The 19,522-nt window shown below is 42.1% G+C and overlaps 1 protein-coding gene across 2 annotated transcripts in view; it reads right to left on the reverse strand.

Annotated features, from left to right (window-relative positions):
• The window catches only part of BACE2 (beta-site APP-cleaving enzyme 2), a 166,526-nt gene that overhangs the window by 52,488 nt on the left and 94,516 nt on the right, over nucleotides 1-19,522 (reverse strand). For both annotated transcript variants that reach the window (XM_006886708.1, XM_006886709.1), the window contains exons 3-6: nucleotides 14,172-14,388; nucleotides 5,869-5,997; nucleotides 4,317-4,451; nucleotides 2,197-2,298 (exon numbers count right to left, since the gene is read on the reverse strand). In XM_006886708.1, the coding sequence (XP_006886770.1) occupies nucleotides 2,197-2,298; nucleotides 4,317-4,451; nucleotides 5,869-5,997; nucleotides 14,172-14,388 (583 nt within the window). The remainder of the gene's footprint in view (nucleotides 1-2,196; nucleotides 2,299-4,316; nucleotides 4,452-5,868; nucleotides 5,998-14,171; nucleotides 14,389-19,522) is intronic.

Here is a 19,522-nt window from a genome sequence, read left to right on the forward strand (position 1 = left end):
CTTTGCAATCACTTGTTATGCATCAGAGAGTGGACAATGACCAAGGAGGATAGAAGGAGAATTGAGGCCTTTGAGCTGTGGGGCTGGAGAAGACTATTGAGGGTACCATGGACTGCTAGGAAAACAAACAGATTCATCCTGGAAAGGATGAAACACGGCTGCTCCTTAGAGGCAAGGATTCTGAGGCTGCGTCTAACATACTTTGGAAATGTTGCAAGGAGGTACAGGTCCTTGGAGAAGGACATCATGCTTGGTAGGGTGGAGGGAGAGCACAGAAGGGGAAGGCCCCCTATGAGGTGGACTGATTCAGTCAGTGACTGGGGTAATAGGGATGGGTGTATTGGAGACGGTGCGATTGGCACAGAACAGAGTGGAGTTTAGGGCTGTTGTACATAGGGTCGCTATGAGTCGCAAGTGACTCGATGGCACATAACAACAACAACAATACTGCCATGACAACAGCAACAAACAAACCAGAGAACACAGAGGGGAAATAAAAAGAAAGGACATTGGAGCCTTTGTTGAAATACACTGTCCACAAGGCAACAGCTCAGGGCAGCTACATTGAGAAACACAAGCAATACTCTTTATCTATCTATCTATCTATCTATCTATCTATCTATCTATCTATCTATCTACCTACCTACCTACCTACCTACCTACCTACCTACCTACCTACCTACCTACTTGCTCAGCTCTATAATCAACACCCTTGGAACCAGCAGTCAGAAAATCAAAAGATGAATTGCATTGGGAAAATCTGCTGCCAGGGACCTCTCCAGAGTACTGAGAAGCAATAATGTCAATCTAGAGACTAAAGTGTGCCTGATTCAGTCTATGGTCTTCACAATTACTTGCTATGCATCAGAGAGCTGGATAATGACTGAGGATGACAGAAGAAGAATTAATGCCTTCAACCTGTGGTGCTGGAGAAGAGTCTTGAACAGACCATGGACTGCCAAGAAAACAAATAGGTCTGTCTTGGAGAGGATGAAACCCAGTTTCTCTTTGGAGGCTAGGAGTTTGAAGCTTTGTCTCACATACTTTGGGCACGTGGCCAGGAGAGGCTGGCCCTTGGAAATGGACATCATGCTCGGAAGGATGGAGGGACAGTGCAGGAGAGGAAGACCCCAGATGAGATGGATTGATACAGTAACTAGGATAAGACAGGGCAGGTTTCAGAACTGTTGTACGTAGCATCGTCATGAGTTGTAGATGACTCGACAGCGCTATAACAACATCTGCTGAGTCAGACAATTCAGTAGGTAGATTTTATTAAGGCTTAGATTCTGAGTCATGGCTGTCCTGTAGGGCAGAGAAGAAATACCTCATAGAGTTCTATAGGCTGTAATGTGGACTGGAGCAGGTCATGAGGTCTGTTTCCCAAGAAGTCACTGGGTAGGCTTGAACCACTAATCTTTTGTATAGAAGATAAGCATACAACTATTGTGCTACCAGGGCTCCTTTACTATGTCCTAAATATAGTTGTTGTTGTTGTGTGCCATTGAGTTGGAATCAATTCATAGCTGATCCTTCTGCAGATTTTCAGAGGTTGTAAATCACACAAGAGGAGACTGCCCATTTATCTCCCCAAGTACCAGATAGCTGGTGAATTCAAACCAGGTGCCTTTGTGTTAGTAGTGCAACTCCTTACCCTAGGCCACCAGAGCTCCCTTAATGAAGTAGTATTTAGGAAAAGCAAAGGCGGTTGCCTTCATTAGACACTCCGACCCATAACAAGCCCACCTGTGTCCGCAGGAGAACCACACTCAGTAGTTTCTCAAGGGCTATTTTTTCATAAGTGATCACGAGACCCTTCTTCTGAGGGATCTCTAGAGGTTCAAGTCCAATCTCCCTTGACTTGAACCACCCACAGATACAGTTACATTACCATGCTTTGAGTTTGTTTGCTTTTTTCCCCCCCTTCTGGGACCAAAAATAAATTTAAAAACCCTCTATCAATCTAATTGTTATTTGAAATACAAAACAGCAATGCACCTTCAAATCCAAGTCCTTTGAAGTACAAATGAAAGATTTGTTTGTGTATGCATACCCAATAAGTAAAACTTAGGCTTAATACATAATAGTTTAAAAAATAACCACAACAGCCCTCAGAGACTTTCAGACCCATAGGCCGCTCCCCAGCATGGAGTCACGGCCAAGGGCTCTGCTGGCAGACCCGTCATATGGACTCACCAGAGACGTGCGGGCCACAGCTTCCACCACTGCATCAAACACCTTCTGGGGCAGCCGCAGGAGCGTGGTCCCACTGTCCACGATGGCCTTGTCTGCGTTATACTAGGAACAGACAAGAGGGGCAGGGAGAGGACAGATGAAAACCAGCAGCGTTTCACCTCAATGCCAGCTTCCAGCACCTGCCATCACAACGGAGCGGTTAGACGAGTCAGGGCAGCTAGGGGCCTTCTTTGGCGGCGACATTCTATTTTACGTCCCAAGAATCTGGAGAGCAGAGGTCTTCTAGCCCAACATGCACAATCATAGATGTGGGAACTAAGACCCACCAGGAGACAGTGACATGAGCAAAACACTCTCCCCAGTACTAAGCTGCTTCCTCCTCAGAGCTGTCCAAACTCCTTCATCAGTGAACTGCTATGAAGGAGATGATCTTCCAAGGTTTCAGTATTCAGTAGAATCTACATCAGTTGCTCAGAATCAGCTCTCTAAGAGCCTGTGAGGATGGCACAGAATTGGGTGGCATTTGCCTTCCTTGTACACAGAATCACTACCAGTCAGAGTTCCCTTGGCAGCACCTCACAACAACAACAAAGAGGAAAAGAGGAAAGGGAAGGACAATTTAGCAATTAAAACAATCTGTTGCTGTGGAGTCAACACTAATGTAGGTGGACCCTTCTCAGAGTAGCACTGGAGCTTGTGGGGTTTTCAGGGGCTGATTTCTGGAAGCAGATTGCCAGGCTTTTCTTCCAAAAGGCTTCTGGTGAACCTGAATCTCCAATCACATTCTGTGTGTGGCCGAATGATGAGATGGACACAAGACTAGCAATCTAACCTAACTCAACCCTAACCCTAGCCCTTACCCTGCACAAACAAGGGTGACCAGGCATGGGATGAGTCCTGGGCCATTGGAGCGTCCTGCTTTTAAGGCAAATCTATGGATCATAAGACTAAATACACTAATCAAGTCAAAAGGCAGTGGATGGAAGAATGCAGAATTTTAAGAAAATGAAGCATACTAATATGTTGTGTATTAGAATTCTTTTCAAAGATAAAATTACTTTCTGTTTAGAAACAAATTTAATTAAAAATATTATTTAGTTTGTTCAAATTATATATTATTTTTTTCTTTTTACAAATGTAAGAAAAGTAAAACTATATAAGGCCTATGCTCACTAGAAATGTGTGAGGTATTCTTCCTTCTGTGGAATGGTTGGCACTCTGGTGGACAGGAAATAATCAAGAATTTGAGAATCAAACCTAATAAACTCTAATATAGACATAAAAGAGACAGTCAGATACACACACAAACACACACACACACACACACATAGAGTTTGTTTTGTATTTTGGCGTTCACAGTGGAACTTGATATGACTAGGTTCTTAGGCTCTTTAATGTTAAATAAGTGCATTGTGACTTTTTAAACAATTCACATAGTTGTGGACTTAGGAATGAAACATAATCACAGTGAAACCAGCCAGCATGTTATCTATCACCTTGGCCGTTCACTGGTTTCTCAGAGAAATCTTTGCACAGCACAGAAAGTAGTAGTGGGATCTGATGCACATCAGAATAAAATGAAATACTGATAGTCTCTAGAAACCCTTTTGAAAATGCTGTAGAAGGTGGAGGCTCCCCCAGATCATTGTAATCTTAGCAGCATAAAACAAAACAACAAACTCCTGTTATGATTGAGTCAATTCGCTCTCATATCAACTTTATAGGACAGAGTGGAACCTCATAGCGTTTCTAAGGCTGTAATCGTCACAGAATTAGACCACCACATGGTTCTCTCCCATGGAGCAGCTGGTGTTTGAACCTCCAACCTTTAGGTTAGCAGTCAAACACTTAACCACTGCACCAGCTGGGCTCCGTAGTTCAAGAGTCTTCATTAACCACTTTATGCTAGCTTCTCCTGTAAAAGTGGTTAAAAAGAAACATTTTCTTTATTGGAGGGTTGTCTTCATACAAATTTGATACCATACAAAGAGTCCCTTGTATTTTACTGTAACAACTTCTGTGCTAAAATAACTTCTGATTCCATTCACAGCACATACATAACATATTTGCAAGACTTGGGCACAGACAAAAAGACACAACAGAGAACATCATACACATACCTCTCTGCAATCCAGATTAAGGCTTTGGCCTCCGATTTCCAGTTTTAGAATTTCTATCTGGTAATACCATTCTTCCTTAATGGGTGTATACCAGATGTCTCCTTTATACAAACTTGGTTCAATTCCACCCAAGACCTGGGAAGAATATATTTACAGGCATAAGAGAGAAAAACACAGAGACATATCAGCGGGCTACACAGGGAAGCATGCACTTATAACATGAAATTCATAGCAGTCAGTATTTCTATTTTACTGCAGTGATACGAATCATATATATGCAATACACACACATATATAAGCTCAACTCATTGCTGTTGAGTTAGAAATAATTCATAGCAGACCCTACGTTGGGTTTCCGAGACTATAAATCAAACAGGACAAGATTTCCACTCTTTCTATTCTGGGTTCACTTATGTTCAAACTGTCAAGAAATGTGCCACCTTACAAAGTGTCACTTAGGGTTCACTATGGACTAGGTCACCAGAGTTCCCTATATCTCTCTATCTAGGCATGCAGATAGATACACATCTATGTGTCCACATGGGTTCACGTGCGCGCATGCACACACATGTAAATAAGCAAGTGACCATGTGCACAAAGGTCAGAAAATATGATGCCCTGGTATAACATGGATCTTTTGGTTGGTTTGTGTGTGTGTGTGTGTCTAAAGGGAATCCATGTTTCCAGCTCTACAATATTCCAGTATGCTCAGAAGAATGTACAAAGATCATTAACCAGGGAGACTGACAGTAATTTTATTCTTTAGAAATCAGATAAGAGGGAAGCAGATCAAAATAGCTTCCCTAATCAAAACTTCATATTGTAAAACCATTAACGTTACCCCATAAATCCTAAGCAACCTTCTCCCTCCCAGAGGAGTTTAAAAATGTGTTATGAGCAAATGGGTTATAAGCTAATGAAAGATGCTAGGAAATGGAACCTTGGTTCTGTCTCTCAGCTTCAGGAGTGTTTCTCTCATACCTCAGAGACACCCTCCTTCCACCACCCACCTACTTTTAACACAAGGGTGTAGGTAGCTGGGGGGACAATTAGCTGTTGTACATCCAAGGGGAGTCAACTTTAGGTATGATACAGAGACGGGGGTGTGAGAGAGAGAGAGAGAGAGAGAGAGAGAGAGAGAGAGAGAGAGAGAGAGAGAGAGAGTGTGTGTGTGTGTGTGTCTTGAGAGAAAGGATGTCCTGGTGTCCAACGTATTTCTCTGCTGCCCCTGTGTAGGGTAAGGCACACCTTTGGGCCCCCCACTGTTTCTCTCCCCACCCACAGAATAAAGTCCTTTCAAAGGAGATAATACACAAAAGCTGTGATGGAATTTGAGGAAGGAATGAGAACTATTTTTCTAGATGGTAAGATGATTTAGAAGGACAAAATAATATCCCACTTTACCCATTTCTTAATGTTTCTCTATCACGAATCATTACATTTTCACAGTAAGTATACAGGCCCGTGTGCCTCGTACTTTTGATTCTTAATAAAACTAAGTGGTCCCAATGATTTGTGATTTTTCTCCCCTTTATGACTAAAAGATACCCACAAGACTACCTCCGTTGGTACCAGAACCGGCCACTGGCAATCCTGCTCCACACATCTGCATGGAGAAAACATTGGGGATCTTGGCTTGGGCCACAAGGGAATCAAAGAATGTCTCCAGAGAACTTGATGGCTGTGGGAAGATAGAAAACAGCTTCAGGACACACAACAGAGATACAAAATGCTCCAGTGTTTACACACACACTCTTATTTGTCTTTACACTTCATCTTCCAGGGCTAAACAATAAATGAATTTATCATTGGGTAGGGTAATTCAGAACAGAACTTTCTATTCTTGTTGGACTTTCTAGTCTTGTTAGATGCTGTTGATTTGGCACTGACTTGTATTGGTGTTACGTACAACCGAACAAGATCCTGCTGGATCCTGCCCACCTTCACATTTCTGCCATGCTGAAGCCCCTTGTTACAGTCACTTTGCCAAGCCTTCTCACTGAGCGACCCTTCCTCTACTTTACAAAACATGATGTCCTTTTCTAACAACTGGTCTCCCTTGGTAACATGTCCAAGTCCATGAGGGGAAGACTCACCCTCCTTGCTTCTAGGGAGAATTCTATTAGCACAGATTTGTTTGTTCATCTGGCAGTGTGAAGTATATGCAATGTTCTTTGCCAATATTACAATTCAAAGGCATCACAATTATTTTTTATTAATTTTAATGAAAATTTACAGACTTTGGATTTCCATTCATTCATTGTTGCACTTTTCTCCCTCCCCATCCCTTCCCTGTCCCCCCTCCCCCTGCCCCAATACACTCTTCTCTTTGAAAAGTAAAAGAAAAATTCTTTCATTGTTATATAATCTCTTCCCCCAGGTCCACTCCAGTGTACAGCCTTCGCTCTGGACTCCTGTCATGATAATAATACCTAATCTTATATCCCTTTTAAACAGTTTTCTCCCTCATCTGTTTCAATGCCGTATAAACATTACTGAACCCATCTTTCTCAGTCTCCCCCCAACCCCGATGTCAGTCCTGTTTTACAACAGTGGCACCATGCAGTATTTGTCCCTTGGTGACTGAGATATTTCACTCAGCATAATGTCCTCCAGGGTCACTCATTTTAAATAATATTACGTGAGTTCCTTGTTTTTCAATGCTGCATCACAATTCTTAATGCACTCTCCAGCTTTCATATGCACATGAAGTGACTGAAAATCATGGCTTGTGACTGATTTCTTAGTCCTCAACCTGTTATCTCTGTTTTGTAACACTTAAAACACTGAGTGGATTTCCCCAAAGCAGTATGCCACTTGATTTTGTGATTGCTGCTTCCATGGACATTGATGTAACACATAGAATCCAATTCTTGATAGTTCCAGTATTTTTCTTCATTTGTTATAATGTTGTTTATTAGGCTAGCTGTGAGATATTTTCTTTTATAAAAAATACTGGGATGCAACTCATACTGAAGGCTAGAAAGTCTCTGAGTTTCATCAGTAAGTACTTCAAGTCCCCTTCACTTGCAGCAAGCAAGGTCTGCACACTCTAGTTTGTTGATGAGTCTTCCACCAATTCTGATGCTCCATTCTCCTTTTCATGGTCCAACTTCTTGGATTATCTGCTCAGCTTACACAGTAAACGAGTATGGTGAATGGTTACAACTCTGACAAAGTCCTGTTTTTATATAAACAATTTGTATTCCCTTGTTTAGAAATTCTTATTGCGTCCATTGCATGGTATTTTGGTACTTTTCCTTTTTGGTGCTGCTCTGTTGTCAAAATAGGATCACATTTCCAGAAGCTATTAAGATGCTCTCACATCATGACTGCCTTGTGAGGGAGGCGTGAGGAGATGTGGAGGTGGGTTACCAACAGAGCTGGGGGACTCTAATCTTAGACATTCCAGAGCAAGGAGAGAGTAGTCTCTCTAGCAGCCAACTTTGCTTCTGAAATCACTGTTTACTTTTCTCAGTCCAGCTGGTCCATTACACCAACAGGAGATAACCATTGACCCTTGAAGGCAATTCTTCTCCAACTCCAGATTTTGGGAAATTTAGATCTGAGAGTTTGGGCTCTTACAAAGAGTCTCCAGAACGCTGGTAAATAGGCAAGTAGAAGCAAAAGGAACATTGTCTCCACAAGTTTAAAAGCCCGGTTATTCCTCCCTGCCACATGTACACCAGAAGCAGAGAGGATGATGGGATGGCAGCCCACTTACTCTCGGCACACAATCAGGGAAGATTAGTCATTAGACGGGGGCTTCACGTCTGGAAAAACAAGAAAAGAAAAGAACGCAACCCATTGCTGTTGAGTTGATCCCAACCGATGACAATCCCATGGGTTACAGAACAGAGATACTCCCTACACTTTCAGGACTGTAATCTTTCAGGCAGCAGTTCTCCAGCACCATTCTTCAGTGTCGCGCCTAGGTTTAACCAGCCAACGTTTTCGTGCATAGTGAAGCACTGTTACAGTTTGCACCACCAACGAACCTTGGTAAAGCAGAGGGATGAAGAAAAAGGAAGGAAATCCTCAGTGAGGTGAGGTGACAGAATAGCCACAATATACTCAAATGCAGCGGAGATCATGGTGGGATGCAAGGAGACAAGGGTGGGAGCAGACCAGACTCCTAGGAATGGCATCAGTAAACCTAACTTCATCTGTCCCTTTCTTGTCCACCACCCTAGATTCTGAAGACATGTCCATCATTTCCCTGAAAGGACCCAGAAGGAAAAGGGACGACCTCCTGGGAATAGCGCTGAGATGAAGGGGGACCAGGGCGGTGGCGGAAGGTTCAGAGGAAGGTCATAGGCTTGAGTCTTGATTTTACTTTGACAACTTGGGAGATACTAGAATTAGTCACGGCAAGTTGTTAGACTGGGATGACAATATCACAGTGAAAAGTGGTAATGTAGATGCTCTAGACCTACTTTGGGCACCTGTGGTTGACATCAGGAGTGATTATTTATTATCTATAAAAACGAAAACTATAACGCTGCAGGGAGAGAGAGGAGAATTCCATTATCAAGCGGATATAAATCTTTCTCTTTGTTTATTAGTCCATTTGTGTTTGTCCTCCCTCTGCTTTCTGTCTTGGCTTCTAGAGAATTCTACAGCAGAATTCGGCACAAAATATATATAATGTTTATTGAGATGATTTGTGTTTGGGTCAATGAATAAGGAAAAGTGCTTCCTTGAAGAGAAATAGGTCTGATGTTTTCCTTCCACTCACTTTCTGAAATTGAACCTTGACTCCAGCACTGTCCCATTCATTTGTTTCTTTATCAGTATGATGAGGAAAACAATAACTTCCTAAGAGGCTATGTGTGTTAAATGGGCTGTTATGTACAAAGAGAGAGCTTAGAGCATGGCACACGACAGGGGCCTTAGGATTATTCTAACAAGTGGTTCTTTAATTAGGACCAAGTGTTAGAATCCCTGTTGTTGTCAGGTTCCATTGAGTCAAGGACAGCCCACAGTGACCCTATGAGATCTGAACCCCGTCCTATCTTGTGTCATCCTCACACTTCCTGACACACTTGAACCCACTGTGGTAGTTACTGTGTCAATCCACCTGGATGAAGGTCTTCCTCTCTTTCAGAATCCCTGTAGGACATTTTTGAAAATGCAGCAGCTCAGGGCCAACCCTGAGAAGATCTGGCTGGGTAGGTCTACAGTGGGCCTGGGTGAGGAAGCCCATAGGTGGCTCTGATAAACAGCTTTGGCATAAAGGAGCTATTGCTGGCCCAAGGTCATCAGGCATTATGCTCAGCACTGGCTGTGTGACCCATTTGCTCCAGAATCACCTTTGGCACCAAGCCAGATCACCCTCTGAGTGCCCTGCCAGTCCTGTTTCCAGCTTTGGTCTACTTCCTCCCAATCCCGTTCCTACCTCTCCATCCCGGAGGACTATGAAGCCAACTGTGGGTAATCTCCTTGGAATTCCATAGACAAAAAGATAAAGGGTCATCTGAGAGTCCTGACACTCAAACACTTCCAAAGTAGTTTGTCTCCCCAGATGTTTTATATATTATTAATTCAGATATTTGGGTTTAGTCTATCATTTTCTGAATAATTAGTATAAAAGCAAACATACATATACCTTTCCTTTCAAAAACATTATCAATATGAAGCATTTTTCCCAAGGTCAGAGTCTCAGTGAAAATATAATCAGAAATTTAAGTTCCAATTTTCATATCCCAGGCTACTAGACTGAAGAAAAAGGATTCATGGCCCAGCCTGACTCCACAGACACAAAATGGTAAGTGCATGGTAAGTGCATGCAGGACTCTGTTCTGATTGAGCTGCACATGGAAGTAAAACCTCTCTGTCCCTCAGTCTCCATATTTCTAAATGGGAATAATATGGCCTTAGAGAGTACATCCTATAAGATTCTGTCTCGTGCTTAATAAAAACCAACCAGTCAGGGTGAGTCAATTCCAACCCCCATCACCCCACGTGAGTCACGAGGATTTTATGGGCTAATCTTAGGGAAGCAAATCACCAAGTTGTTTTTGGGGTTTTTTCCATGAGGCACCTCTGAGGGAACTTAGCCTTCTAACCTTTCAGTTCTCAGCCAAGTGTGTTAACTGTTTGGGCCTGAGACTCCCTAATGTCTACAGGGCTTTCAGTAATTGCTGAGCTTTGTCATTATGAAGTCACGGGGCTGGGGTGAACCCCACACATCCATTAGCTAATAATCTTGAGTTGGAACCAATATTTCTACATAGAGGAAAAGGCAATGTTTTCTGGATGCCCTGGATCAGGGGAGGCTCATGTGTTACAGGACTCTCTGTTCCTACAATCACACTTCTTTTTTTCTACAATACTTGGCTCTGGCTCAAAGCCCAACATTGAACAATGCCAGGCTGAGGTGTGGTGCCCAATTACAGGGCCAGGAGAGGTGCACCGTTTGTTCTTTCCTCCTGTGTACACAAACCCACCCGGCCTCCAAGGGCTCAGAGACGCATCCAGGCTGGTATCTAATTCTCTGAGGTGGAGACTTCCCTGCCGGTGAGCAAGCCTGCTTCTCCAGCCCTTAAACATAAAAATTTCCTTTGAGTTGGTCCCAAGAACAGGGATTTTGAGAGCATTTAATTCTATTTTTCCACATTTTGTGAAGGTTCTGATGCAGATAAGAACTGAGTCCCCTAATTTCCCCTTTCTCCTTGGTTCATCTCTGCATCCAGTAGCCACAGTCCTCGGAGTCGAGTCCCTGAGTCTCCTCAGAGATGATCAGGTGGGAAGCAGAACAGGACGAGGTGCTCCAGGCCTGGGTGAGGGCATCTATACCTGCCAATACCCTGTCTATTTTTGGTAGGGAGAAAGGCAATATTCAACATGAGTGAAGTCTCTACAACTTAACCAATATAAATAAGACAAGGATATGGGTTGACCTTGGTAAATGTCATAACATGTTCTATTTTGTAAGAGTCATCTAAAGAGCAAACCAAACCACTGCCATAGTATCAATTCCATGGCCTAAGGACAGAGTAGACTCATCCCATAGGGTTTTCAAGGCTATATGTAATTAGACACTTTCTCCCATAGAATATTCGGTGAGTTCGAACTGCTGCTGGTTAGCAGCCTAGTGCTTTAACTAATGTGCAATCAGGGCTTCAGAAACAAATTATAATAATAACCAGAAATACATGTGTGATCATACATGTAGATATGTATGCTTACATGTACATAAGAAAGCATAGGTGAGTATTTGTGTGAGCATGTATAGGTGTTATGTGTAGGCATGTGTATGTGTGTGTGTGTGTGTGTGTGTATTTGTGTGTGCTGTACATATACTATATACACAAAAACAAATAGAAGCCACGGTTACAGAAACTTTTTAGACATGACAAAGATTTAGCAGGACTGCTTTACAAGGTTAAAGCAATTAACTCATGGAATACAGTACAATTCATAAAGATAATGTTCAAAATCCTAGATGGTGGAGTACTGTCTGTAAAAACTTGCATCTGGCTATTTAAGACCCAAATATTGGCCTTTACTCCTTTGGAGGAGGTTGGTAGAAGCTGTCAGGAGATCATGAGATGTATTGTATTAGGCAAGTCTGCTGTCAGAGACCTCTCCAGTTTTCTATACTACATGAGAGGCAATGATGTCAATTTGAAAATGAAGGTGCACCAGATTCACGCCATGGGCTTTTCAAACACCACCGATGTATATGAAAGCTGGACAATGAATAAGGATGACAGAAGTATTGATGCCTTTGAGCTGTGGTGTTGGAGAAGAATATCAAATATCCCATGGATTGCCAAAAGAACAGATATGTCTTGGAGAAAGTACAGCCAGAGTGCTCCTTGGAGGCAAGAGAGACAAAGCTCTATCTCACATACTTTGGGCATGTTGCTAAGATAAGCTATTCCTTGGAGAGGGTCATTGTGCTTGGAAAGGTGGAGGGTCAACGAAAGAGAGGAAGATGAAATGGACTGACACAGTGACTGCAGCAATGGATGCAGTGTGTCAGAAATAATGAGAATGGCACAGAATAGGACAGGGTTTAGATCTGTTATTCACAGGATTGCTATGAGTCTTATTCAATTCAACAGTACCTAACAATAACAACAACAACTCATTTGGGGAAAAACAGAACAAGGAACATAAACACTCAAAGAAAATAGTCCAGGGGCCGAACTAGATAGTGCCTGGCTACCACTACTAGCCAGGGACACAAGAGAAGGCCCTACATAGAATTCAAGAAAAATGGAAAACAAAATTGAAATTCTTAAAGAGGCTGAACTTACTGGACCGTTACAGACGAGAAGAACCCGTACAACCAGCATCTTAAAATAACCTTGAATTTGGAACATAAGCCACTCCCAGAAATCATCTTTCAGACAGCAGATTGACTTTATAAAACAAGCAATATTATCTGTGAGTACTATTCTCCTTTAAATAATCAACTATATGAACAATCAGTATTTACCTCAAAGGAAAGATGAGAAGGTAAAAGGGGCAGGGAAGGTAAATTCGTGGAAACAAAACAAACAGAATGGGAGTAGTAAATATGACAACAAACTATAAAAAAATGTAGCCAATGGCACACAAAACTTGTACAAAAATTAATAAATGAGACCTTACTTTTTGGTGTAAATTTTCATCTAAAACACAGGAAAAAAAATTTTTTTTTAAAAAACCAGCCAGTGAAAACCCTACAATCATAATGATTTGATCTGACCAAGGTTGTACAAATAGGCAGCATCTCTTCCTCTCTCTGTCTCTCTCTCTGTGTGTGTATGTGTGAGAGAACACTGTGAGTCGGGAGCCAACTTGATGACAGTTAACAACAAAAACAACAACAAAGAAAACTTAAATGAATACCATATCAGAATGATTCAGATTCTGTTAAAATGCTTAATATATTATTAAATTAAAAAAATGTTTAAAAAGTAGTGTTAGTCTGTCTTGCAAGGTTTACAGAAAAGTATTATTATCAGCATTAGTCTCAACATTAAGTAAACAAAATCTTCACAAATAAGCCAACAGGCAACATCACAACATATGGAGAAAATATTGGAGTTGTAAAAAAGAAAAAAAAAATCATTTTGCTTGGAACCACAATCAACAAGCAGCAGTAATCAAGAAATTAAAAGACGTGTTGTATTGGAAAAATATGTTGCTAAGGACTTCTCCAAAGTGCTAAACATCAATGATGTCAGTTTAAAAACTAAGGTGCACCTGATAAAAGCTATGATATTTTGAATTGCTTTCTTTGCATCTGGAAGTTGGACTACGAATAAGGCTGACAGAGGAAGAATCGATGTCTTTGAATTGTGGGGTTGGAGAAAGATACTGAATGTCTCATGGACTGCTAAAAGAACAACACAAGTCTGTTTTAGAGGAAGTGCAACCAGGGTGCTCCCTGAGGTAAGAACAGTGAAAATTCATCTCACATACATGGGGCTTATCATTAGAAGGAACTAGTCTTTGGAAAAGGACATGATGGTGCGAAAGGTGTAAGATCAGAGAAAGAGAAGACCTTCAACACACTATCACAATGAGCTGAAGTATAACGGAGATCATGAGGACAGCACAAGATAGGGCAGGGTTCAGATCTGTTCTTTACAGAGTCACTATGGGTCAAGTGCATTTAAAAAACAATCTTGCAAGAAAATTTAGAGAATAGTGCTGTCTGCCTTAACTTGAAAGCATCCTTAAGAAAAGAATTCATTGTGTGGACACTAGCCTGTTTTCACAATTAATATTCATTACCTGTTAACTGCGTGTTTGTCTCCAATGATGGACCAGGACACATTTTTCAGCTTCTTATCGCCTCGTTTGACAATCTCATTCTCACTGTTCAATTTTCTTAAATTAATGGATTAGCCTTACCTTGGCTAGAGTAGCATAAGCAAGTCCAAGTATTCCATTCCATTTAATCCCAGGCAAAAAGAAATTTTCGGACTCAAAAATAGTGGCAATGTTGACGAGAAAAGAACTGTTAAAGCCTTTTGGGATGGTAACCATGTCCTCTCCCACGAAGCCTGTCCAGCTGCCTTGCGTGTACTTCACAGTGACCTCAAAGCCCTTGGAGTGGTACGTGCTGGACCTAGATAAATAAAGAGGCTGTTAGAGCTACTCCCCCAGAAGAGTGTTATGTATTCAACTGTGTCCTCCTGTGTAAGATGGAAATCCTAACCCCTGTGAGTCAGAACAAGCCCTGATGTGTGGTGACTAAGTACTCAGCTGGTAACCTTAAGGCTGACGGTTCTACACCACTAGCTGCATAGAAGAAAGATGCTTCAGAAATGCTATGGGTCGGTCCTACTTTGTCCTATAGGGTTGTTATGAGTCAGAATCATCCTCATATTGGTGGCTTTGTTGTGAGGCTGAATCAATCGGATGGCAGTGGATTTTAACATCTTTGCAGACACAAGCTGCCACATCTTTCTCCCATGGAGTCAGTGGTGTGTTGAATGGCCGACCATTTGGTTAGCACATGAGTGCTTTAACCACTGCACCTCCAGGGTACCATTCTGGCAAGTATGTTGTTGTTGATTGCCATCAAGTTGAGCATGACTCATAGTGACCCTATGAACAAAAGGCTGGAAGCCCCTCTACAACTATCAACATTTATCAACGTTTATAGAGTTTCCGGAGGCATGTTGTTTAGGAAGTGGATGCCACTCCTGCTTCCGATTCATTAATATGTTAGTGGCTAAATCTCTACAGGTAAACATTTTTTCCCTGTTTGTGTAACTAAATAGTTTTGGGATTTAAAAAGTTCTTATTACTAATAAAAGGGCAAAGCATCTGACTGTTGTTACTGTTACTATATACTGTTGATTTAGGAGCGACCTATAGCTGACCCTCTAGGAGGTTTTTAGAGGATGAAAATCACACAAGAGGACATTGTCCATCATTTTCCTGCAGAGAAGTTGGTGGATTTGAACCCAAGCCTTTGCCTTTGCCAGGCAGTGTAGCTCCTTACCACTAGGCCACCAGAGCTCCCTAAGTATATAGAACAAAATGTTTGCCCTTTACACAAGTTTTGCAAGCATAATTCAATGGCATAGATTGTGATTATTATGTGAAACCATCACCACTATTTCCAAATTTTCCCACTGCCCTTAACAAAGCTCAGTGTCCCCAGAACAAGCCCTCTCCTATCTCGCCCCCCTCAACCCCCGGAAACCACTAAAAGAATTCGGTCTCTCTACATGTTCCTATTTCAGATCTATATGTAAGCCAGGTGATACAATGTTTATCTTTCTGTTACTGACTTCTTTTGTTTTTAAGGCCTGTACACAATTCTCAGTAAATAACTATGCTGATGCGAACCATGTGGTAGGTTCCCTGACACCATTTCTGACACATCTGCAATAATGTTTCCCACTACGTGTATGAGGTGGTGGTAACATATGGGCGCTGAAGTTACTTCTTCTTCATGCCTAAACTGGAGTTCCTGAGGGCCACAAACAGTTAAACTGTTGGCTACTACATGAAATGTTGGAGGCTTGATCTTACCCAGACATGTCTTAGAAGAAAAGCCTAGTGATATGTTTTTGAAAAATCAGCCATTGAAAACCCTATGAAGCCCAGCTCTACTCTGAACACCTTGTTTCCATGAGTCAGTCATGTTGAGGGTAACTGGTTTTAGTTCTTTGGTGCCCAAGTAAAATTCTGTTAAGTCAGGTGCTATAGTTTACAGCTTTAACCTTGAAAGAGAACAACTCACTTGAACACCTGTAAAACAAATACAAGAGAGACTGGAACTCTTATTCATTGCTGATAGGAAGATAATATGGAAACAACCGCTATGGAGGGCAGTATGATGTTTCCTCAGAAAGCTGGAACTAGAAATAACCATTTGACCCAGCTATTCCACCACTGGGAATACACCACAAAGAAATTAGAGCTGCAACACAGTTATACACACACCCGTGTTTACCATAGCATATTACACAATAGCAAATAGATGGAGACAGCCCAGGTGCCCACCACAATTGAATGGATGGAGGAACTAGTCATACAATGAAATATCATGCAGCAATGGAAAATAATAATCTCGTAAAACACTGCTCAATGTGGATGAGTCTGAAAGACATTATGCTGAGTAAATGAGATTTCTCAGTCACAAAGGGACAAATACTGCATAAACCCATTATTGTAATAATAGAATTGAGCCAGAAATGGGGGAAAGAGCAGGGGTGGGGGGAGAAGAAATAATGAACAGTGCACTGGAAAGCAAGGGGCTTCTGAAAGAAATGGACAATTGGAAACCATATTTATGACAATAAATAGTAGGGGAGCGAGGAAGGAAGAAAAGCGTGCATGATGAATGAACAATAGTAAAAGAGTACAGGTGGCATGAGGGCAGATGTACCTGAGAGTCACTAACCCCACAAGTGGGAATAGTCCCCCATCCATGACATCTATAATACAATGCCAATTCTTCTTGGGTTTACATGGCCCCCATATTCCTTGTGCCTACTTTCACCAATCTTGATAACAACCGTCCCTGCCAGGCCTCTCATTACTCTACTGCTGGGTCAGCTAATCAATGGCAATGACCACAGAGAACCATACTCACAGTTAATAGGTTAAAATTCAGATTGGAAACAGGATACAATTCTTCAGTTAGGGGAGTTTCTCAAGCATGCTTTTGGCTCACTCCTGTCAATTATGGCATCTCCCCACCGTCCTCCCCAGTCCTCCAGCAAGCTTAAGTAAAGGCCCCAGGCTCTGGTTCCATGGGGCAGCAGTCCCAGGTCTGTCACTGTTCTTACAGGAATCTTTGGCCTTGAAGGATATGTGAGGCATTCTCTGCTTCTTTCTTGCTTGTACAGAGATTCCCATCTTCTTCCTCTGCACGGGCTCAATTTAAGCCTGTCAGGAAGATAAAACTAGCCAATCCCCTCATTAGTAGCCTACATACTCTATTTGCATGTCCTTGGCGGCAAGGAGCTGTGCTGCCAACCTGAAGGCACACAGTTCGAATCTACCAGCCACTCCACAGGGGGAAAAGATAGCTAATCTCCTCTCATGTGATTTACTGCCTCTGAAAACCTGCTGAAGGGTCCGTTATGCATCTGCTCCAAGCTGACAGTACATAACAACAACTCAGGCATGTGGTGAAAGTCAAAGGCTGCAGCCTAGGAAAGTTATTGTGACAAATAAGTCCCTGTATCATAGCACCTCTGGTTTTGTAAGGACCTGTGACACTGTGAGATCTCAAAAACTGAAAAAGAGGTACCACAAACACATCCATTGTAATCAGTATGATGAATACCAATGAAGCCACACCTTCCCCGTCAGTTCCTGTGTTGTCTTCTGGCATCAGAGCGTCTTTCTCAAGGGCATCTATGGTCTTGATGAGCAGAGTAAAGTCATATCTAATATATATGGTATTGTCATGGTATCATCGAGAACCCAACAATCAAGTAACCCGAGGGGTACTCAGCTTGTTGCTCTCAAGTTGGAACCAGCTCACAGCTGACCCTCCAGTTTTCAGAGGGTGTAATTCCCCTGGAAGGAGATGGCCCAGCTTTCTCCCAAGGAGTAGCTGGTAGATTCCAACCGCTTGTCTTTGGGTTGGGAGCACAACTCCTTCTTTACCCACTAGGCCACCAGAGTTCCTAAGAGTGTTATTAAAATGCATCGTGATGTTGCAGTGGTTAAGCGTTCAGCTGCTAACTGAAAGGTTAATGGTTTGAAGCCACCCGAGGCTTTTCAGAAGAAAGACCCATCTATCTGCTTCTGTATATGTTATAAACGAGAGAAAAATCTCTCTGCGGGCAGTGGGGCTGTGTGTGTGGGAAATGCTTCTCTGTCATGTAGGGTCACCATGTGGTGAATCAACTCAATGGCAATCAATAATAACAGACATAACTGGAGTCCCAGAAACAAGAACGGGCAGTGAATGTTCCCACAGACTTTACAATGATAGCACTTCACCCTGGGAAGGGTGCCCTGAAATCAACTAGTCCCACATTTCACTAAAAGGACTGAAAGAGACATTGTATTATTAGGAAACAACTGGGAATAGGGTGGTATGTATCTTTCTAAGATGATGCTCATGGAAAACATACATTCATGAGTCTATTCATCCATGAATATTTATGAAGTGTCTCATCTGAGACAAGTAAGTACTGTTGTAATCTAAGGAGACAGGGCAATGGACAAAGCAGATGAAAACTCTCCCTTGTGTCTAGTGAGAGAGGCAGGTGAAGCACAGACGAATATATAAAAACTAAGCCGGTGATAACAATTACCAGAAACAATTAGGAGGAAGGGAGAGTGAGTGAGCAGGAGGCCAAAGAGGGCACTGTGCTGTGCAAGAGCACATGTGTGAGACCCGAATAAAGACATGGAGTCGTATAGCTCTCGAGGAAAGGACACGTAGGAAGAGGGGAGGGCAGGAGTCAGGGTCTTGGGGTGGCATTGTGGTTGATGTTGTCAATAAGGTCCAAGGGGGCTGCAGGAGCCAGAACAGGTGAGAGGGCCAAGGAAGAGGAAAAGGGATTTGTAGGTCCTTGAAGATTATGGACAAGATTCTGACCGAGTTGAGACATCCCTAAAGGGTGTAAAATTAATATACAAGTAAGATTATGTTAGAAAATCCCTTTAAACCAGTAGGGGTTATCCAGCTCTTACCATATGCACTTGAAGATTTACTGAAGACATGGGAAGAGCACAGGAAAAAGCATGCGAATTGGGCAATGAAAATCATGGTCACCTGAAAAAAAATAGCTATACAATTCCTAACATTAATGTCAAAGGAGGGAACTCTGGTGGCCTAGTGCCAGGAAACTGTGCTGCAATCCCAAAGGCACACGATTTGGGGCCACCAGCTACTCCACTATCGGTCAGTTCTGACTCAATGATACACAACCACAATAACAACAATGTCAAATTACCACACATGGTTTCTTAGTGCCTTTAGTTTTCTCTTTCCTGATTTTCCTGCAGTTTTAATACATGTTAGTTAAGTCTTTGGTGTAAAATGAACTAATGGAGTTTTATTTCAGGTCAAGGAGTTTGTTAAGTCAGAAACAAGGTGAAATGATGATGATTAAAAAAACCATGGGATTTAAAAGAATAGCTCTCTTTAATTCAGCAAAAGCATTTCTGAGAATCTAATCCTAAAGAAATATCCATGATGCTGGCAAAGATTCATATACAAAGATAGTTGTCATGCTTTATTTGAAATCACAAATAATTGGAAGCGCTCCAAAAACCTA

Source organism: Elephantulus edwardii, unplaced genomic scaffold, assembly GCF_000299155.1.
Source record: "Elephantulus edwardii isolate Elephantulus edwardi_28Jun2011 unplaced genomic scaffold, EleEdw1.0 scaffold00051, whole genome shotgun sequence".
NCBI classification, from domain to species: domain Eukaryota; kingdom Metazoa; phylum Chordata; class Mammalia; order Macroscelidea; family Macroscelididae; genus Elephantulus; species Elephantulus edwardii.